This window comes from Neodiprion virginianus, chromosome 2 (genome assembly GCF_021901495.1).
Source record: "Neodiprion virginianus isolate iyNeoVirg1 chromosome 2, iyNeoVirg1.1, whole genome shotgun sequence".
NCBI classification, from domain to species: domain Eukaryota; kingdom Metazoa; phylum Arthropoda; class Insecta; order Hymenoptera; family Diprionidae; genus Neodiprion; species Neodiprion virginianus.
In genome coordinates, this window is record NC_060878.1 from 13,088,599 (window position 1) to 13,105,553 (window position 16,955).

At 36.2% G+C, this 16,955-nt stretch overlaps 1 protein-coding gene across 1 annotated transcript; it reads left to right on the forward strand.

The window, feature by feature from the left end:
* Nucleotides 1–610: 610 nt before the first annotated feature.
* Nucleotides 611–16,082, forward strand: LOC124298562 (O-acyltransferase like protein). Its single transcript, XM_046750731.1, has 12 exons — nucleotides 611–1,383; nucleotides 11,065–11,220; nucleotides 11,536–11,756; nucleotides 12,448–12,656; nucleotides 13,194–13,449; nucleotides 13,529–13,689; nucleotides 13,798–13,966; nucleotides 14,084–14,277; nucleotides 14,415–14,544; nucleotides 14,638–14,830; nucleotides 15,269–15,414; nucleotides 15,503–16,082. Exons 1-12 carry the CDS (start codon nucleotides 1,080–1,082, stop codon nucleotides 15,659–15,661), a joined length of 2,298 nt encoding a protein of 765 aa, XP_046606687.1. The 5' UTR covers nucleotides 611–1,079; the 3' UTR covers nucleotides 15,662–16,082.
* Nucleotides 16,083–16,955: the final 873 nt, after the last annotated feature.

The window sequence follows — 16,955 nt, forward strand, 5'->3', positions numbered from 1 at the left end:
CTGCGTCATTTACTTATTATACAGTTTGAAAAACAATCGGTGCAATCTTACACACGTATAAAAATTAAAAAGAAAAAGAAAAATATCCAACGTTATCACTCCAGGTATTATAAAAAATCTGAAAACTGAGGATAATATTTGCTAGTTTCTTTCTTTTTTTTTTTTTGGAAAGCACGGAGCTAATTTCTTTTCATACAATTGAAAATAATTTCAGTTATCACATCAATCGAATTAACATAACGAAATGTAACTAATAAATAATGTAAAAAATGATTCGAAGAAATTGTTCTTCGATCGTCAGTCAAGTTTAGTGTGACAAAATTGTTTAGAAATATCAATATTTTCCTTCTGCGACATTCTCTTCCGTATTATTGTTTTATATTCTAATTTTATGTCGTTGGTTTTACCGTGCAAGGGGAATGTAAAAACGAATAATTTCATTTCACATATTCCATGATGAGGTAGTTTTCTGAACGTGGATACCTACGACATCCGTTTCAACAGTGCATGGGGACTGGAAGACCTTGTGATCGTCTAGATGGTTGGATTTTCATCAAGGGTGGGGGATCTGACACCCCTCTACAAGAGAGCCGGCCGGTCATTTCCAGAGGCAAGGTTCGATCGGCGGTCAACGCGATCACTCAGTACTCGCACTCCGCACATTCTACAACCGTTCAAAAGTGACCCTCGAAGATTTTTCGGAATTTTTTTTTTTTTTTTTTCATCGCCAACAGTGTCGCGCGTCGCTGCCGTTATTGTTTAAATCCTCTGCTGTACCAGTAAAATAATACATACCCGCAGTCGTAATTATCGCTGCGGAGGGAAACAAATTTTAATACTAAAAATAATAATATTGTTATTATTATCATTATCATTGCTATTCTTAACGTGAAATAAGAAAAAAAGCCGAGGAGGTAAAATATTTCGTATCCAAGTTTAATTCTGATGACTGAATAAAATAAAGAATAATAGACAGAAAAAAAAAAACAAAAAAAACAAAAAAAAAAAAGAAAATTGTAAACGAAAACGAGAATTCACGGAGAAATAAATATATACAGATATATAGATATTTAAAATCTATGGCGATGATGGAGCGATTGGTAGTGACGGTTATCGTTGCAGTTCAATTGCTTCATGGCGTGGCTGTAATCGCGACACCAAACACCGTTGATTTAATTAAATCGGTCAAGCTGAACGGTCTTAAGGACGAAGAGATACTCGAGGCTTTAACGTTGAATAAAACTGAAAATTCCGATAATTATACGCTAGCTGAACTCATCGATCATCTCGGTAATCACACTGCGGCCAATCAACAGCCCGTGCAGCAAGATCGTGTTTGGATCATCAATTCAACGGAAACATTGCACACGAACACTTTCTACGGTAAGTCGTGATACTCATATAATTGAAGATTTTTATTCACCCTTGTTTTCGACCTAGGAATGCGAGGAAAATTTCGATCGAGTGGCGACCGAAAACTTTCGAACACCATTTAAACGGGTAATCGATTTATTAGTTGTGAGAGTTTCAGGAATTTTGTTAAGCAACGCGGCGAAGAGGCTCGCCGTCTAAAGGTGCCGATTGGTAATTAGGGTCGAATTGTGTTATAACGACCATTGTGGTAATTATATGATACATTTCTCGTCGCAGTCCTCGATCGCATTTATAAACGATGAGTTGTCATTTGCTGAGGAATAATATTTGACCAATTAAAGAATTATTGGAACATCGTTGACGGCCGAAAATTTTCCAATTCATTTCGTGATAGAAGAGTTTCAACTATATATTATATTCTATTCTGGAAAGTAATTGGTCAATTATCACCTACGTGATACGATACTTATCTAATTGAGAATCACAGGATCTTGTACGTCAGGCTAACTTGATTTTCTTAATTTCAAACTTAGTTTTTTTACGCCCTGTGAGTCAGGAACAATAATAATATTCAAAGTTTGTGCAAGGAATTTTCAAAGTTTCTTAATTCGCGTCGTCAGACTAATTTAAACAGCTCAAAATTGCTTTCTATTTCGATTTTAAGTGCATAAAAAAATTGCCTTATCGTTACAATTTACATGCTTTAAATGACCGAATACCTAATTCATTAGGGAAAGTATTTTGGGTCATATACGGTGCTCGATTCGGGCGTAAAAATTTCTGTCTTGACTATTTTTTCCGTCTTTATGATTTACTATTACTAATTAATACACCTGTTGATATCGCTTGGTTATAATTTGGAAATGTTATTAATTCAATCCGAAAGACTGCGAAAAGACATTTCCTCGATTTGATTATCTGCAGAGATTGTACACACACGCCGATATGTACATATATATATATATACACGTGATTTTGTGAAACCGTGTTATAGATGGTGAAATGATGCGTGTGGTTCGAAAGGAATTACAAAATAATATACATTAGCCCGAATGTATATATAACTCAACGTATAAATTAACTGTTGCCGCTTCGCTGACATACCATTTCAGAAATCGCTGAGGCATATTGTTGCGATATATCCAGATTCTAGATAAATGCATCATAATGTTGCAAATGTCGTTACTGTAAAATATCCTATACATGGTCACAGTTTTCAGAATTTTCTTAATCTAATAAAAATCTTACAGGCAATATGGAAAGAATCGTCACAAAAAATATTGAAAACGGAAACAAGGAAACCACTCAATTTTCTATGAATGTTGGTTGCGAATTTTAGCGCCTAGTGTCCTGTTTTGTTTCAAACATCCTATTTTGCCCCAAGTATCCCATTTGACCTCAAGTATTTTACTTTGACCAAAGTATCCCATTTTGACCGAAGTCTTCTATTTTGACCCAAGTATCCCATTTTGATTGAAGTATCCCATTTCGATCCAAGTATTTTGTTTCGACCCAAATGTTCCGTTTCGCTCTAAGCATTCCATTTTGACCAAAGCAGGTATGCCATTTTACCCCAAGTATTTCCATTTGCCCTATAATCTCATTTTGCCCCGCTTCCCACTACCACGCTACAGTTTGAATGTATGGAGTAATTTTTCGCGAATTGTAAATCGTTGCGAGTCATAGTTTTAGTGACTCGTAAAAAATTCATCAAGTTACTTCATCGACGTAAAGTTTATTGCAACACCATTCGATCAAACGGTATTTAGTCGAGAAGATTTAAACATAATAGAAGAAAAGACCTTCCTTCAAATTTGACAGTGATATAATTTCAACGGGAAATTTTTTGATCCTTTGGAAAAGGAGGTGAAGAAACGTTGATATTATCTTATGTTGATTTTGAAGTTCATACGCGAGATTCTTATCGACTTCATATTTTTTTACCATTTCGCGTGAACAAATGCTTAAAAACAAATTAGAATATCCCACCGGGGATTTTGCAACGAGTAATCTTGACGTCCAGTAACCTTCGCCCAGAAACTGCAACTTTTAACAACCGCGGAGACCAACTTAGGGTATAATAATAGAACGAAAAACACGTGCTGAGATGTATATTATACCGCTAACTAATGGTTGGTTACACAGTCATTGTATACGATTTTCCTTGCCTTGAATTATTCAGCAAACGTTAGCGCAAGGCTACTGCCTCTGCAGCCTCGTCGCATCCGTGCGTGAATAAATTAATGTGCATACTTAATAATGGCAGCCTGCCTGTCCTGTGCTCACTGTTAATTAACAATGAGAACTGAACGAATTTGTCACAGGCTAAAGAATAACCAGGTTCGTACTCACGAAGACCTTGCTGCTTCACCACGGCTTGCAGCCTCAGCGCGTGCGTGTCTACTTTCGATTCTCTCCTCTCCTCTTCCTCCCATTCACAAGTCAATGTCAAATGCCTTCCTCACTTCGTGCAGGCACCACAGACTTGGATACCATCGCAATCATATTCACATTCACATTTTGTTATTCACGATGCATGCCTCGAGGCTTCAAATTTTTTTTCTATTCATCTTCGAAAAAGGTTAACGTACCGGTGTAGTTCATATACCTGCCAAATACAAATTTGCACGGAAATCCCCACCTTATTAGGAACCAAGATATGTAAATACGTCCTATTGCAGTTAAAATATAACTGTAACACGTTATGCACCGGCTCGTATTCGTTATAAAAGCATTTTCTACTTAAATGTATATTCCACTGATCAACTCGATGTGGCAAAAAAAAAAAAAGACAAAAACATTCAACGACTTGTACGAAATTTTCCGTCCGGTTAATATGAGCATAATTTATCTAAAACCGAGGGTGAAGTGATCAGCTGATCGCTCAGTGCAACCCCATGTTGCTTCACCTACGGGCACACTTGAATCGAAATTGCAGTCAAATTAGAATTTTCATTCAATCCCGTTGATACGCACACAGGAACCTATCGTCGTAATTTAACCGGTAAAACAAGTTGATGCAATGAATCAATCCTCGACGTGAAAGATCCGTGAAAATGCGTCATGTTTTAAAATACGTTGTGCAAGTAAAATCCTGCGTAGCATTTCCCGAACATAGTAATATTCTTAAACTAACATGCACATGTGTATAAAATATTATAAAGTCGAACGCTGACGTTATCCGTAAGCGTAAGCACAATAAAGTAAACACCAACAAAACACCGTATATAATACAGGTATATACCTCTTCATGAATCTTGACAAGCAATACGGATATAGTTAACGTATTGCAAATTTAGTTATGCGTTACACGTCTCGGATTCTTTGCATAATTGCATCTTAAGAGTAAATGTAAATCTTCAATATTTACCACAAGTCAATATTATACAAGTACATAAACTTCACTGTTGATATTATTCATCCGCGACTTCAAACGTATTAAAACATCCATTCTATTATTAATGGCTGAAACTTTTTTTTCTTGATACGAAAGCATCTTGGATATTCGCTAATTCGTAATAAATTAGGGTAAGTGAGATTTTTGGAGAAAACTTTTCGTATCAAATTAGCAAAGTAATTTTTTCTCTTACAACATTTGGCCAAAGAGTTGCCCCAGATACATATTAGATTCTCTTCGATCAAGAGTCGAACAATTTTAATAAAACCGGACTAGCAACTGTACGCAATCTATTGCGTAAAGAGCCGAGATTCTCGAGCTTCGAACGGCACGAGGTGAACGTAGCTGTAAGCCAACCTGCTCGAGTGATAAGTTCCTCGTTCCTTTCGCTTGTTGCGCTTTGAAATCGGGTGAAAGTGTCAAAACAATGTCAGACGCCGAAGATACATCTTGATGACAAAATTTGTAAAATTACGGTGAGAAATTTGAACAAATGTGTTTTGTAGTGAGAAACGTAGAAAACGAGTGGTGTTTGAAAATATATAGTTAGTCTGCGAAGTAATTACGCATCGTTCTCGAAAAAATTTTGCCAAATGTCAAAACCCCTCGATGAAGTCACTCTGTGTTTCAACAGAACAATTAAATACCTGAAAACTATTTGAGCTGCTTCTGATAGGAGAATCTATGAGAGATTTAAACCGAGAATAAGAAAAACTAATAAAGACAACATACTTGAATGATCGGTAAAGTAAAATGTGCCGCTAAAAATAGTCAAACTTCCATTTATAGTTGACGAGTTTTTTTTTTTTAGCAATAGAGTATCAATTACGATAAATTATTTTAATATATTCAGTAGGTAAATAATGATCGATGGTGCGTAAAACTCCTGCGGCAAAAGTAGAGTTAACTGTTCAGTATGAATATATAGGTTTTAATACAGATTCTTTTCGGAATTAAGATTTGTTTCATTACTTAAACTTAACTCAAAACTCTTGGATTTCAATGAAACAACTTGAGTTGAGATCAAAAGAAGTTGAATTATGAAATAAAATGACTTGAATTGAAGAAGAAAAACATGTCTTGGTCAAAAAATCATTGAGCACACGAAAGGTGCAACTGTGTCTTTTCTGTTAATGAATACTTTTTCAGTATTCCGGTGTTCAAAACGACGCTTATGGGTCGATTAGCAGATACGAGGCTCTCGGTCGGCTAATTGGTAAGCCATACAAGCGAAGCTAGAAACGAAGGTGGATTATGCAACGGCTGCATAAACGCTGTTTCGTGTTTACTTTCATTTCAAACCGCATAGCTACTCACTTCAGACTCCACGTTCATTGGCCACCGGTGACTCTTCTAATCGCTACTCGAGGTGAACAACTTCACGTATGTCCCATGTGCAGTTTCTCGCTACTCATTGCACTTTGATACGTATCTCGAGAGTAGAAACAAATACAGCTTCGCGCTATTAGATTTCATTTACATCTCGTGATCATCCGGATTTAGCTCAAGGACCAGGATAAAAAAAACTAATTAAATATCAATTTTTATAATATGAAAACAAGAAGAAAAGTTGGAAGAAGAAGACATTATTATACCGTTAAATTATTGTATAAGCTCGCAGCAATAAATTTAAATACATTTCTCTCTTCTTTTAATGGTCTAATTCATTATAGTAGAATAAACGGCATTCGACTTCAAATCACCAGATTCGAATGATGGGCTTCAAACGAAGTGAATGCACACTGTAGATATTTTAGTCGTGTAGAAGCATTATACTTTAACTTAATAACTTGTTAACTGTACTTAATTACTTATTTGTATAATGGAGCTGAGCGAATTGAATTATTCCCGGAAATAACCGTCTATAAAGTATTTTCTCCATCTCTTGATACGTCACGATTTTGCCGAATTTCGTAATATCGATTTCCTAACCTCTTCATCGAAGACGGATCGCTTTCGATCTTACGCATTTCTTTAATAAAATCAATGGTCTCATGATTTGTTACGATATTTCAAATCATCAAAAATTGTATAACATACGGCCTGCCTTTCAAATAATTTCGGTGTTTACGAATGAGTTTATTTGCAATTGAAAGCTTCGAATATCAGTTGAGTATCAGTCGAATATCTTATTTTTTCGACATTTTTTTTTCTCTGATTACATAGGTGATCTGGTTATTATATTTACTCGTGCGAGACGAAACGTTCTATGAGTTTGATTTACTACAGTATAAACATTTTCTGTGTTCGATTTCGTGCCTAAGTTGTCTGAAAAGAAAAATGAGATAAGTCTCTTAGTTTTTGATACGAATATTGGTTAATCGACGATCAATTTTAGCTCTGAATTTACCATTAGACTAATGAAATTATAAATCTTGACTTCTCTGAATGCATTAATTGAATGTGGCTGAAGTTTGAGTTTCATAATCAGTCTAATGTGAAAATAGAATATTATTATAAAAGAAAGATCAACTGGCAAGGTGTTTTTGAACGATAGAGCCAATCTGTATCTTGAGCCCTCAGAGTATATCTGTGGCAGACAAGCATAACCAAATAAGTAAGAAAACGCTATTTTAAGTTACAGATACACTGCCGCATCGGGAAAATCGGTTCCAGAATTAATTACTGTTGGAAGCCATTCTATTTTATAGAAGATCGAATGTAGCAATATCATTAAGATAATGGAGTCATTATTTTTTCGCTGCCAAACTGAAACAATTCAACTTATTCGGTTATGCCGGGAAAATGGACTTATTTGGTTTAGCAAAACCACTATATTTCCATTCAGATAAACAAATGTCGACAATTATATATCTTCAAATAAAATATGGATAACAAAGTTCAAAAATCCGGCATAAACGCGTTTTTCCAAAAAATGGACTTATTCATACTTCAAACTTGTGCAATCAATTCATCTGCTAGTACAGAAACTGGTCGTTAAACATCCCTCGTAGAAATTTATTATTATTGCGATTCCGCTGAAAACACGACAAGTGAAAGAGGTCATCAAAGAAATAATAAATCCGTGCACAATGCATGACGACTTTTTTTCTTTACATTCATATTATGTGAGTGGAGATATTATCGTGACTTAGATTCGAGGAGACAAGGATTTTGAGGTAATTATGGAATAACGATAAAGATATATGGCCTTGTTTGATCGCGACCTGATTGCCATAAGGTATAAGCGTACCTATGCGTTTGATACCAGACTCCATGGCCTTGTAGCATGTCATCGACGTGTCCCGTATTTAAAGCAATGAAAGTAAATATCATTCCTTTGGAAACAGCTCCGCATGTTGAAATATCGAAAGTAGTTTTATTCCCCCTCCTAACGAAACACGTCTGACCCGGTGTAACAGGTATATTCAAACGCCTAGGGACGGCTAGGATTTGGACAGGCGAATACCGTGCCAGGTATCCATCTCGCTGCAGTCGAGAGACAAAAAATTGATGCAGTTTAGTCCCAGCCTGATAATTGTAGGAGGTGAATTGGAAATCCTGGAAACTTGTTTCGGACATTCGTTCCAATGACTCGATTTAAACATTCCCGAGTGACCGATCGTTAAGGAATGCTCTGAACCCACATCTGATTTCAAAACTGCATGGATTCCAATGAACAAATTTGAATTAAGAAGAAATAACTTTAAATAAAATCAAATCACCTATTTTTTATGAAATTATTTTCATTCTAATCAAATCGCTTAAATTGAAATCAAGTTATTTAAATCAATACCGAATAACTTGAATTGAAATCGAGTGACTAGCATAAGCGAAGTTTAGGGACGAACCACTCCTCCTAATTCACCACCATAAAAAGATTCAATATTATCTGCTATTGAATGGAATTCTTGTATTTTTGTTCATATCGTAATAAAATCTTACCGTTTATTTATTTTCTATCGTCGAAACACTATGTTCATATATCACTGGATTGCAATATCATCATTTGCCTGAAAATTATGACCACACTCACAGATTTTACCTTGAGTTTAACAGTCGAATGCGAAATAAATTTTCTTCTCTGTACTAATATATTTTCGGTAAGCCGAAAATTAAACCCGAGGGAAATCCTGATGAAAGTGTTCTTTTATTATACCTATACAAAAAGAATTTTGAGTGCGATTCAGGATTCTGGATAAACGTAAACACTGTACACAAATTTTTAATACATTTTACACTATGTGTTCAACAAATACCAGACGAAAAATTTCTAGTCTCTTTATTTATCTTAATCAATGCGCTAATCGGTGTTTTCCATCTACGCAAATTTCGGTACTAAATAAAGTATAATCTGCGCTGACCGTTCATTAATAACCGAACGGAAGAAAGCACTTTGCTTGAAAGTGTGTCGACAAATTGCCGGGAATCACCGAACACGTCTGATAGAACCGTATCTCAAGGATTCTGCATAGGAGTAAAAAATCCGAAAGCATCTAATGGAAAGTCCTGCAGTCTTGATGAATCAGAATCGATCGATCGTTAATTAGAAATATAATTATCTTGCTTATATTTAAACAGACATTTGCAGATGTAGAAAACTTTTTATGACTTGGTTTTTTCCAACAACAGATATTTCGGCATGGGTAATCATATTTGATCATTGATACTTTCAACTTTTATGCTACATTCATCGTAGCCTCTGGCCCGTTGGCTATTCGGGTCACACGGTTTTGGAATAATCAAATTTTTCACGGACTTATTGAATGGTAGTGTCTTATTGTTATTTTTATTACTAGTATTCGTTATATTATTATTATTATTATTGTTATTAGTATTATTATTTCTGTACTATAAAAAGCGGCAAGTAATAGTACGACGGTTTTAAAATTGTTTATCCATATTACATGCATCGATATAATAAATATTACTCTTGTTTTTAATTCAGGATGTAGTTCGGGAATTTTTGTCACGCCGTGGGCGGTGCCGATAAATAGATAAAAATCGAACATGACGTTTGAAAAACACATCGGGAGTGAAAAACACAAATATAAAAGTCGAAAAGTTGAATGAAACAACTAAGCCAAAAAACCAAAAAAAAAAAAAAAAAAAATTAATTATCTGTCACATTAGCTTATTGACTTAGATTGAGAATAATCAAAGATTATTCTTATAAATTATGTAAGCTGATGAATTCTTGATTCGTAAGATAATTACTCATTAATCTAGAACGCACGTGGTTTTGAATGAATTTAAAGCGGCGGCTTACAAAATTGGCAAATATGAAAGTGGGACGAAAATGATACGCGTGTAACAGTTGATCATCGTATTATAATATGACGAAATGATCGTTTCAATGCTAAACGCATGCCCAGCTCCCCAGGCCCAACTACATTATATACCCACTCGCTGATTTGCCAAGTTTTGGAATACGAAAGTTCTGACGAAATCTTTCCTGTCCTACGCCACTAATTTTTCAACTAATTGTAAATATATTAATATGAAAATGGAAATTGAAACAAAAGCAAAACATACTTTGAAAATACACAAAAAAATTTGTGAGTGGGGAAAAACAAGGGTCAACGAATTGAAGAACAATAGAGAAGTACGTTAAATACAGCCAATATCTTCTTCGATCCTGCAAACATCGTTGTCGGATGATGTTTCCCACTGAACACGGAAGCGATTACGACTATCTTCACGCCGCATCTTGTTTTTCAAAAATTACATACTTATCTTTACGACGCGTCGAAAAAATATCCTAACTTCGTGTTTTCGATATGCTGGTAAGACCCGCTGAAAATGTTATGCCGCTTGGACGTACGTTGTACACTTGACACAAATTCAAAGTTTCGTTCTTGTCACAATAATTACTCATGTTTGATAATATCCAACATTTTGTTAATTATCTATTAAACACGATTAATCTTCTCGTCGAGCTACGACATGAATTTGTTATTCAAATTTAACGTTTACATCAAATTATTTCTGCAACGCGGTATTAATTACATAACGAGTTCTGCAATTTTTTACGCAGTTACTACACGCAACGTCATACGAATTTTTATGATTATTTAAATTCACGGCAATACTATCAACTAATCACAATAAGAGGTAAACAAAAAAAGCAATGATTTCGATAGCCGCAATTCTTACAGTATACGAGTATGTAACAACGTGAGCCATAGGTATTTATCTGAAATTCTAAAAACAACCTGTCCGATTGAAAGTCTTAGAGAATGGCACATCCGTTAAACAGATTTTCAATTTCAGTAGAGAAAATAAATTTACGTGTGAATATCATAATCAAAATTTAAAAAATGTAGGTGTTGATTTTTGTCTCGGTATTTCAGAAAATTTCGCCGAGGAAATCGACAGAGAGTCCGGGAATCTTCTTGAACTGATTCCCGCTTATCTTCCTGGAACGGGACCAGTCAGTGCGGAATGTCGCCGGGATTCGAACATTTTCAAGCGAGAACTAAACAAGTTGAGCTTATGGGCGTTAAAGAGTAAGTTTGTTGATCTGCAAGTATGAATATATTTGACATTAGATTTTGGTTATATCATCGAAGATTGTGTAAAATCAACCGATGATTCAGAATCGAAAAAAGAATGAATAATGAATGACGTGAATAAAAAACGTATCTGATGTATGCAAAGGTAAAATTTAGCGAGATTTGGAAATCATACGATTGCGTGAATTACGTCGGTTCCCTCCAGTAGACGTCATGCATCAGAACAGTCCCAAAATGGCACGAAACGCAAATCTTTATGAATATTCTACTTTGGAATGATAGTGATTTTGTGACTTTTTCCTTCTTCAGTGTTCGACGCGACGGCTAAAATACCCTCGGGACTCCTGAACGGGAATGTCAATCAGTTCGGGGACTTTGACGAGTGTGTTGGCGTCCAAGGAAGCGAAGGAATTCAAGGTCAATACTGTCTTGCATACCTTAAGTTGGACATGGACGATTCACGGCCGGACCTTAAGCATCTTCACAGACTCCTACATTCCCACTATGCATTCAACAGCAACTTAACCGACGTGAGTCGACTAAATTATCGTATTAGAATACAACGCATGAATGATTGGACTCTTCGAGAATATCGTTATAATAGCGAAAGAGCCTATAACAGACTTTTCAATTGCAATGTCCCACCTCGTCATCATACATTTACATCAGCAACTTTTCGTCATTCTAATTACATATCAGGCTTAATATATTTCGTTTGTTTGTTGTTTGTGGGCTGATCGGCACACTTACTACAACTTCCCGGGTTGTTTCTATTATACTCAATTATAGCTATCGAGCGAATAACGACGCTATTCGTTTCTTAGGAGAATGGGGGAATAAATTGTACCAATTTTCAGTAAAACTTTACCCGAATCATATTCCATATTGATAGAAGTATGCGGAAAAGAGCCTCGGGTTTAGCAGTCAGAATTAGAGTAGAATGTCCTTATTTATAGTTTTGACTGACGTCTGACCAGCTATCATGAGAAACTAATGTGATTTTAATTTCGCGTGAGGTGTTCGAATTGGTGCCAAGTCTTCGCCTCTTGCTTCCAATTCAAGACGCTAATTTCTGATGATGGCTGGCCAGGAGCTTACCAAAACCTTGAATTAAAATATTCTAACCTATAACACTGACCGCTACACCCGAGACTCCTCTCCGTGTACTCAGTAATGGTCCAGAAACAAGCAATGTAGATAGAAATATGGGCATGTTTTCAGCCTGGACATCGTGTACCCCGATTCAGTACTGTGAATTGGGCCGTCTGCACGCCAGCGTCGTGTTCACCGCAAGACGTGGAAGTATCGTTGCGGCACGCGATAGCTAAACACACGGCGCAAACCGGGCTCAAAATAAGCGTCCGCGTTGACTCCGAGATGTGTCAAAGACGACGAAAAGATTCGTATCCGATGGAAATGATTGTTGCTAGGTATGTATAATGAATTGGATACGAACTATTCACGAGGCTGAAACAAAATGGCGTCGTGCAGAACAATCAGCTGATTGTTTCAGCCCCGGTTTTAGCTCGATTATACGAATATGAGGTTTCGCAAAGCTCTGTGCAAGCGATCACACTCCTCTTTTCTCATGCTGAGTTGATGAAGTGTTAAATAGTCGTTGGAAAATGACGTTTTTTTCACCCTATTTATTTGGTTACACTTTAGTAGAACGGCATAACGGTCACACCGTCCAAAAAAGTGATATTCTGTTTCGAAAATGAGTTCTAAAAATCTAAAAAAAAAATGTATACATAGGTATTGTTTAAGCATCGTAAAAAAAGCTCTCTCAGCTTTCCTAATAAAAATTGATCGTTTAAATATTGTAAAACATTGGTAAAGTTAAGGTAACGTGTATAATGTTTGGGGTGATATTCACCCCAAGTGACCAATTAGAGTTGATACGGAACGTCCAATGTGGCGTATTTTACCGGTACACAGCGAAGTATACTGACCTTGAATTGCTACAGCTGCTTTTTCATGGGCGTGATCGCTCTGGCAGTCGTTGCTTCCGTCTACGACCACTACGAACTTTCGGCGAGTGAATTGTTGCTGTCGTTCTCGCTGAAACGAAATTTCAACAAGTTGATATCACTTGAGAGAGGCGAGGGAGACATCGCCTCGCTACACGGGGTCCGGGCACTGAATGCCTTGATGTTGATCGTGGCCCACAAGAGTATGGCAATGTTCTTCAACCCATATATCAACAGAACGGAAATGGCGGAGGTATGCGGAAAATCGTCAGTACCTCGTGGTTAGATAAAGCGATCAGTTCTCAAATTAACAATGAAATTGCCGATTGCAGTATCTCGGTAAACCTTGGACAGTGATTGGCCGCGCTGCAAGTCTTTATACCGATCCGTTCATCATGCTGTCGGGACTTCTGACGACTTATTCCTTCGTTGGGCGACTTAACAGAACCGGGGCACTGGACATTAAGCGAGAGTACCTTTCCAGAATTCTCAGGTAAATATCGTTTTGGTTGTTAATGAAGAAAATCATACCGAGCGCTGTGATGTGCCGCAAAACCAATATCCCGCCATCAAGTAATTCCTGCGATGTGTTTCGTTTCAGACTAGTGCCCACTTTGGGGGCGTTGATAATCTTCTGTACATTCGTGATGCCGTTCATGGGTTCCGGTCCCCAGTGGAATCTCGTTGTAACACATCACGCTGACATATGCAAGAAGACTTGGTGGAGAAATTTCCTCTTCGTGCACAACTACTTTGGATTTGAAAATATGGTGAGTATATTGATATTTATAAATATAAAATGAGGTGTTAGAGTGTTGCTAATCAAATTTAGGAGATTTTAATCATTGCAATATGTGAAATAATCCGAATTTTCATAAATTTTCTAGTGCCTAACGCACACGCACCACTTGGGAATCGACACTCAGCTATTCGCTGCGTCGCCGTTGATAGTTTTCCTTCTTTGGAAAAGACCTAAAATCGGCACCGTTGTACTCACTGTTCTCGCTGTACTCTCGACCATGCTTCGTTACAAGGTCACATACGACAGGCAACTAAACAACTACGTTTTCTTCGGCACTTCGTAAGTATGAATTACGCAGAATTAGCTCTCGGGTTGAATCCTGCCCTGTATTTATACATTCGAAAATCGTCATTCGGATTTGATACAGATTTTAATGAGCAATGTTGTATTATCTTGATCTTTAATCACCTTTACAGAATAAAACAGTTGTTCGACACAGCAAACCACTCGTACATTTTACCAACTCATAGACTCACTGTCTACATCATTGGAGTTTTGACGGGATACTTGCTGAGGACTTTCCCAAAAGACTACAAATTAAACCCTGTAAGTTGGACGGCGTGATTGTACCAAATTAATCTTTGCCAAGAAGAAACAGATAACTCAAAACAATAAATAAAACTTTTTTTCGTTCTCCAGATTTTCGTGAACGTCGGATGGTTGGTCTCCACTCTAATGTTTGTCGCAGCGTTTGTTGGCCCAGCCCCGATGGGGTCAATCAATTACATCTATAATCCGATCCACGGCGCTGTTTACAACGCCTTTTCGCCGATTGGTTGGTGCATACTTTTCTCTTGGATAGCGTTTTTGTCTCACACCGGTAACTCAAATGGTGAGTAATAAATTCGTGGTTCTACCTTGATTGAGGGCTTGTAGTTACCGTAATTATGGATGGCTTTCAATTCTCCAAACACCGACGTATTCAGAAAAGCTTACATTTTCTGGGAATTATTTCAGGTTTTTCGAAACCATTTCGACGGAATGGTGGCCAGTCTCAAAAAACTTACTTGTGTTTCAAGGCATAATAGCCGATAATTCCAGTTCTGAATTTCATAGAACAATGCACGAGTGCAACGTAAAAAAAACTCAATCATTTCAAATGCTTTCTAAGTCAATGTTTCAAAATTTTCTCTCACCTATTTATCAGACCTTCAAACCGGGATCTCGCGATTTATTGGAACTCAAAAATCGTCCCGATAAATCAAAAACAGCCAATTAAGCGTGTCAACGTTAAGCTGATTATTTAATTTAATTATTACTTGTATTTCAGGAATATTGAGCCGAATATTTGCCTGGAGGGGATTCCTTATCTGCACGAGACTTAGCTACGCCATTTATCTTACGCAGTTTCCAGTGTTCTTCTACAATGTCGGAATGAAACGAGGCGCGGAATATTACGGATTTATTGGTACATTGGTGGGTAGATTGTTGGAATTTTTGTAAAAATGCAGAAGACAACTTGATTAGAAATCAAATTTATTTACTGACCATAATTGTCCAATAGTTGAACGTCAAGGAGCTGACATGGATCCTTATTTCATCAGTTATTTTAACGCTGCTGTTCGAGACGCCGTTCCAAAACATAAAGAATCATTTACTGCGAAAACCGAAAATGCCTGTAGCGACTGAACCGACGGGGAATGAAAAATCGAAATCTGAGTGACATGTGATGATAAAAATAACGATTTTTAATCCCATTTTGAAACTTGTAAATATAGGTACGTAGTGTTACGTATTTTATTAACATTATTATTATCCAGTTCGGATAGCCTGAGTGTATAAAAAAAAATCCATCACATGCTTGTTTCAATCATGTACAATGTACATGTGATACAAGATTAACATACTCACCGAATACATGTTTATATATATATATGAGGTATTCCACACCATTTCACCTAATCGGTGAAGGTCACCGACGCCGATCTTGGTGTCAATTTTATTCTCAATTAGTCTATCGAAAAAAAAGAACACGTGTTCGGCCGTTTTTCGATTAGGCCACCTGTGTCGATTTTATGAATTTTCCGATTTTTCAACTTTTTCGAAACAGACGTTTTTCAACTGGCTCCATCTTCAAGAGCTTTCATTCTTTTCAAAAAATGATACAAGTATAAAATGTGTCAATAAGTCTGAGCTTTCTGAAAAAAATTTTTGAAAATTTTTCCAACCACACAATTCTAAGATTTTTCGAAAAAAAAAATCAAAATTTTTTGAATTGCGACACCTTTAATTTTCCTGAAACTTTTTACTTGCATTCGAACAGTTACAATCAAGTTTTCCTCCAAAGGAAATTATGGACTTCCGATTCGTTCGGGAGTTACACCATCATAAGTGCCGTAAGTGTCATACATATATATATGCACACCCACATACACATATATATATATATTCATATCTACTAAACGTTCATTTGTAAATAGTTATTAGATAATAAATCCGGGTTTAGCAAGTTATTGGCTGCGATACAAGTTGTAGCGACGCTTCCAAGACTGATCAATAATAAACTTTTCTTATCACCATCCTTTCTAATCAATACTTTTTTTTAATTAAAAAAATTTATACATATCTTCCGCCAATTGAAGATGAAGGATGAAACAAAAAATCTAATCGACAAAAATTCCTTAAGCGAAGACAAATTTTAAAAATGAAAGTAATTTGGATTTAGAGTTTTTTAATGTGATAATAATTTTGAGAAATACGAAATATGCATGTACATTATACGTATTTTTGCAACACGACAACATAGATAGGAATTTAGAGGTAACGCTTAATTTTTTACTTCTATTCAATTATCATCAGGTTCTTTGTGTATTGGAAATTATAAAAAAAAATAATGTTAAGTGATATGTTTTATAATTCATAAGTTATATTGTATTATGTTGAAATGATAAAAAATAAAGTATCTTTTTTATAAATGCTGCCCTCTACATTTTTAGTGTATTTTCAAAATCGAATGT

Excerpts from the sequence above, each read along its gene's own strand:
- LOC124298562 (XM_046750731.1), top strand. The coding sequence starts at position 1,080 with ATGGCGATGATGGAGCGATTGGTAGTGACGGTTATCGTTGCAGTTCAA. Across the intron at positions 12,657-13,193 it reads ATGGAAATGATTGTTGCTAG|CTGCTTTTTCATGGGCGTGA; the intron begins GTATGTATAATG and ends GAATTGCTACAG. Across the intron at positions 14,831-15,268 it reads TCACACCGGTAACTCAAATG|GAATATTGAGCCGAATATTT; the intron begins GTGAGTAATAAA and ends CTTGTATTTCAG.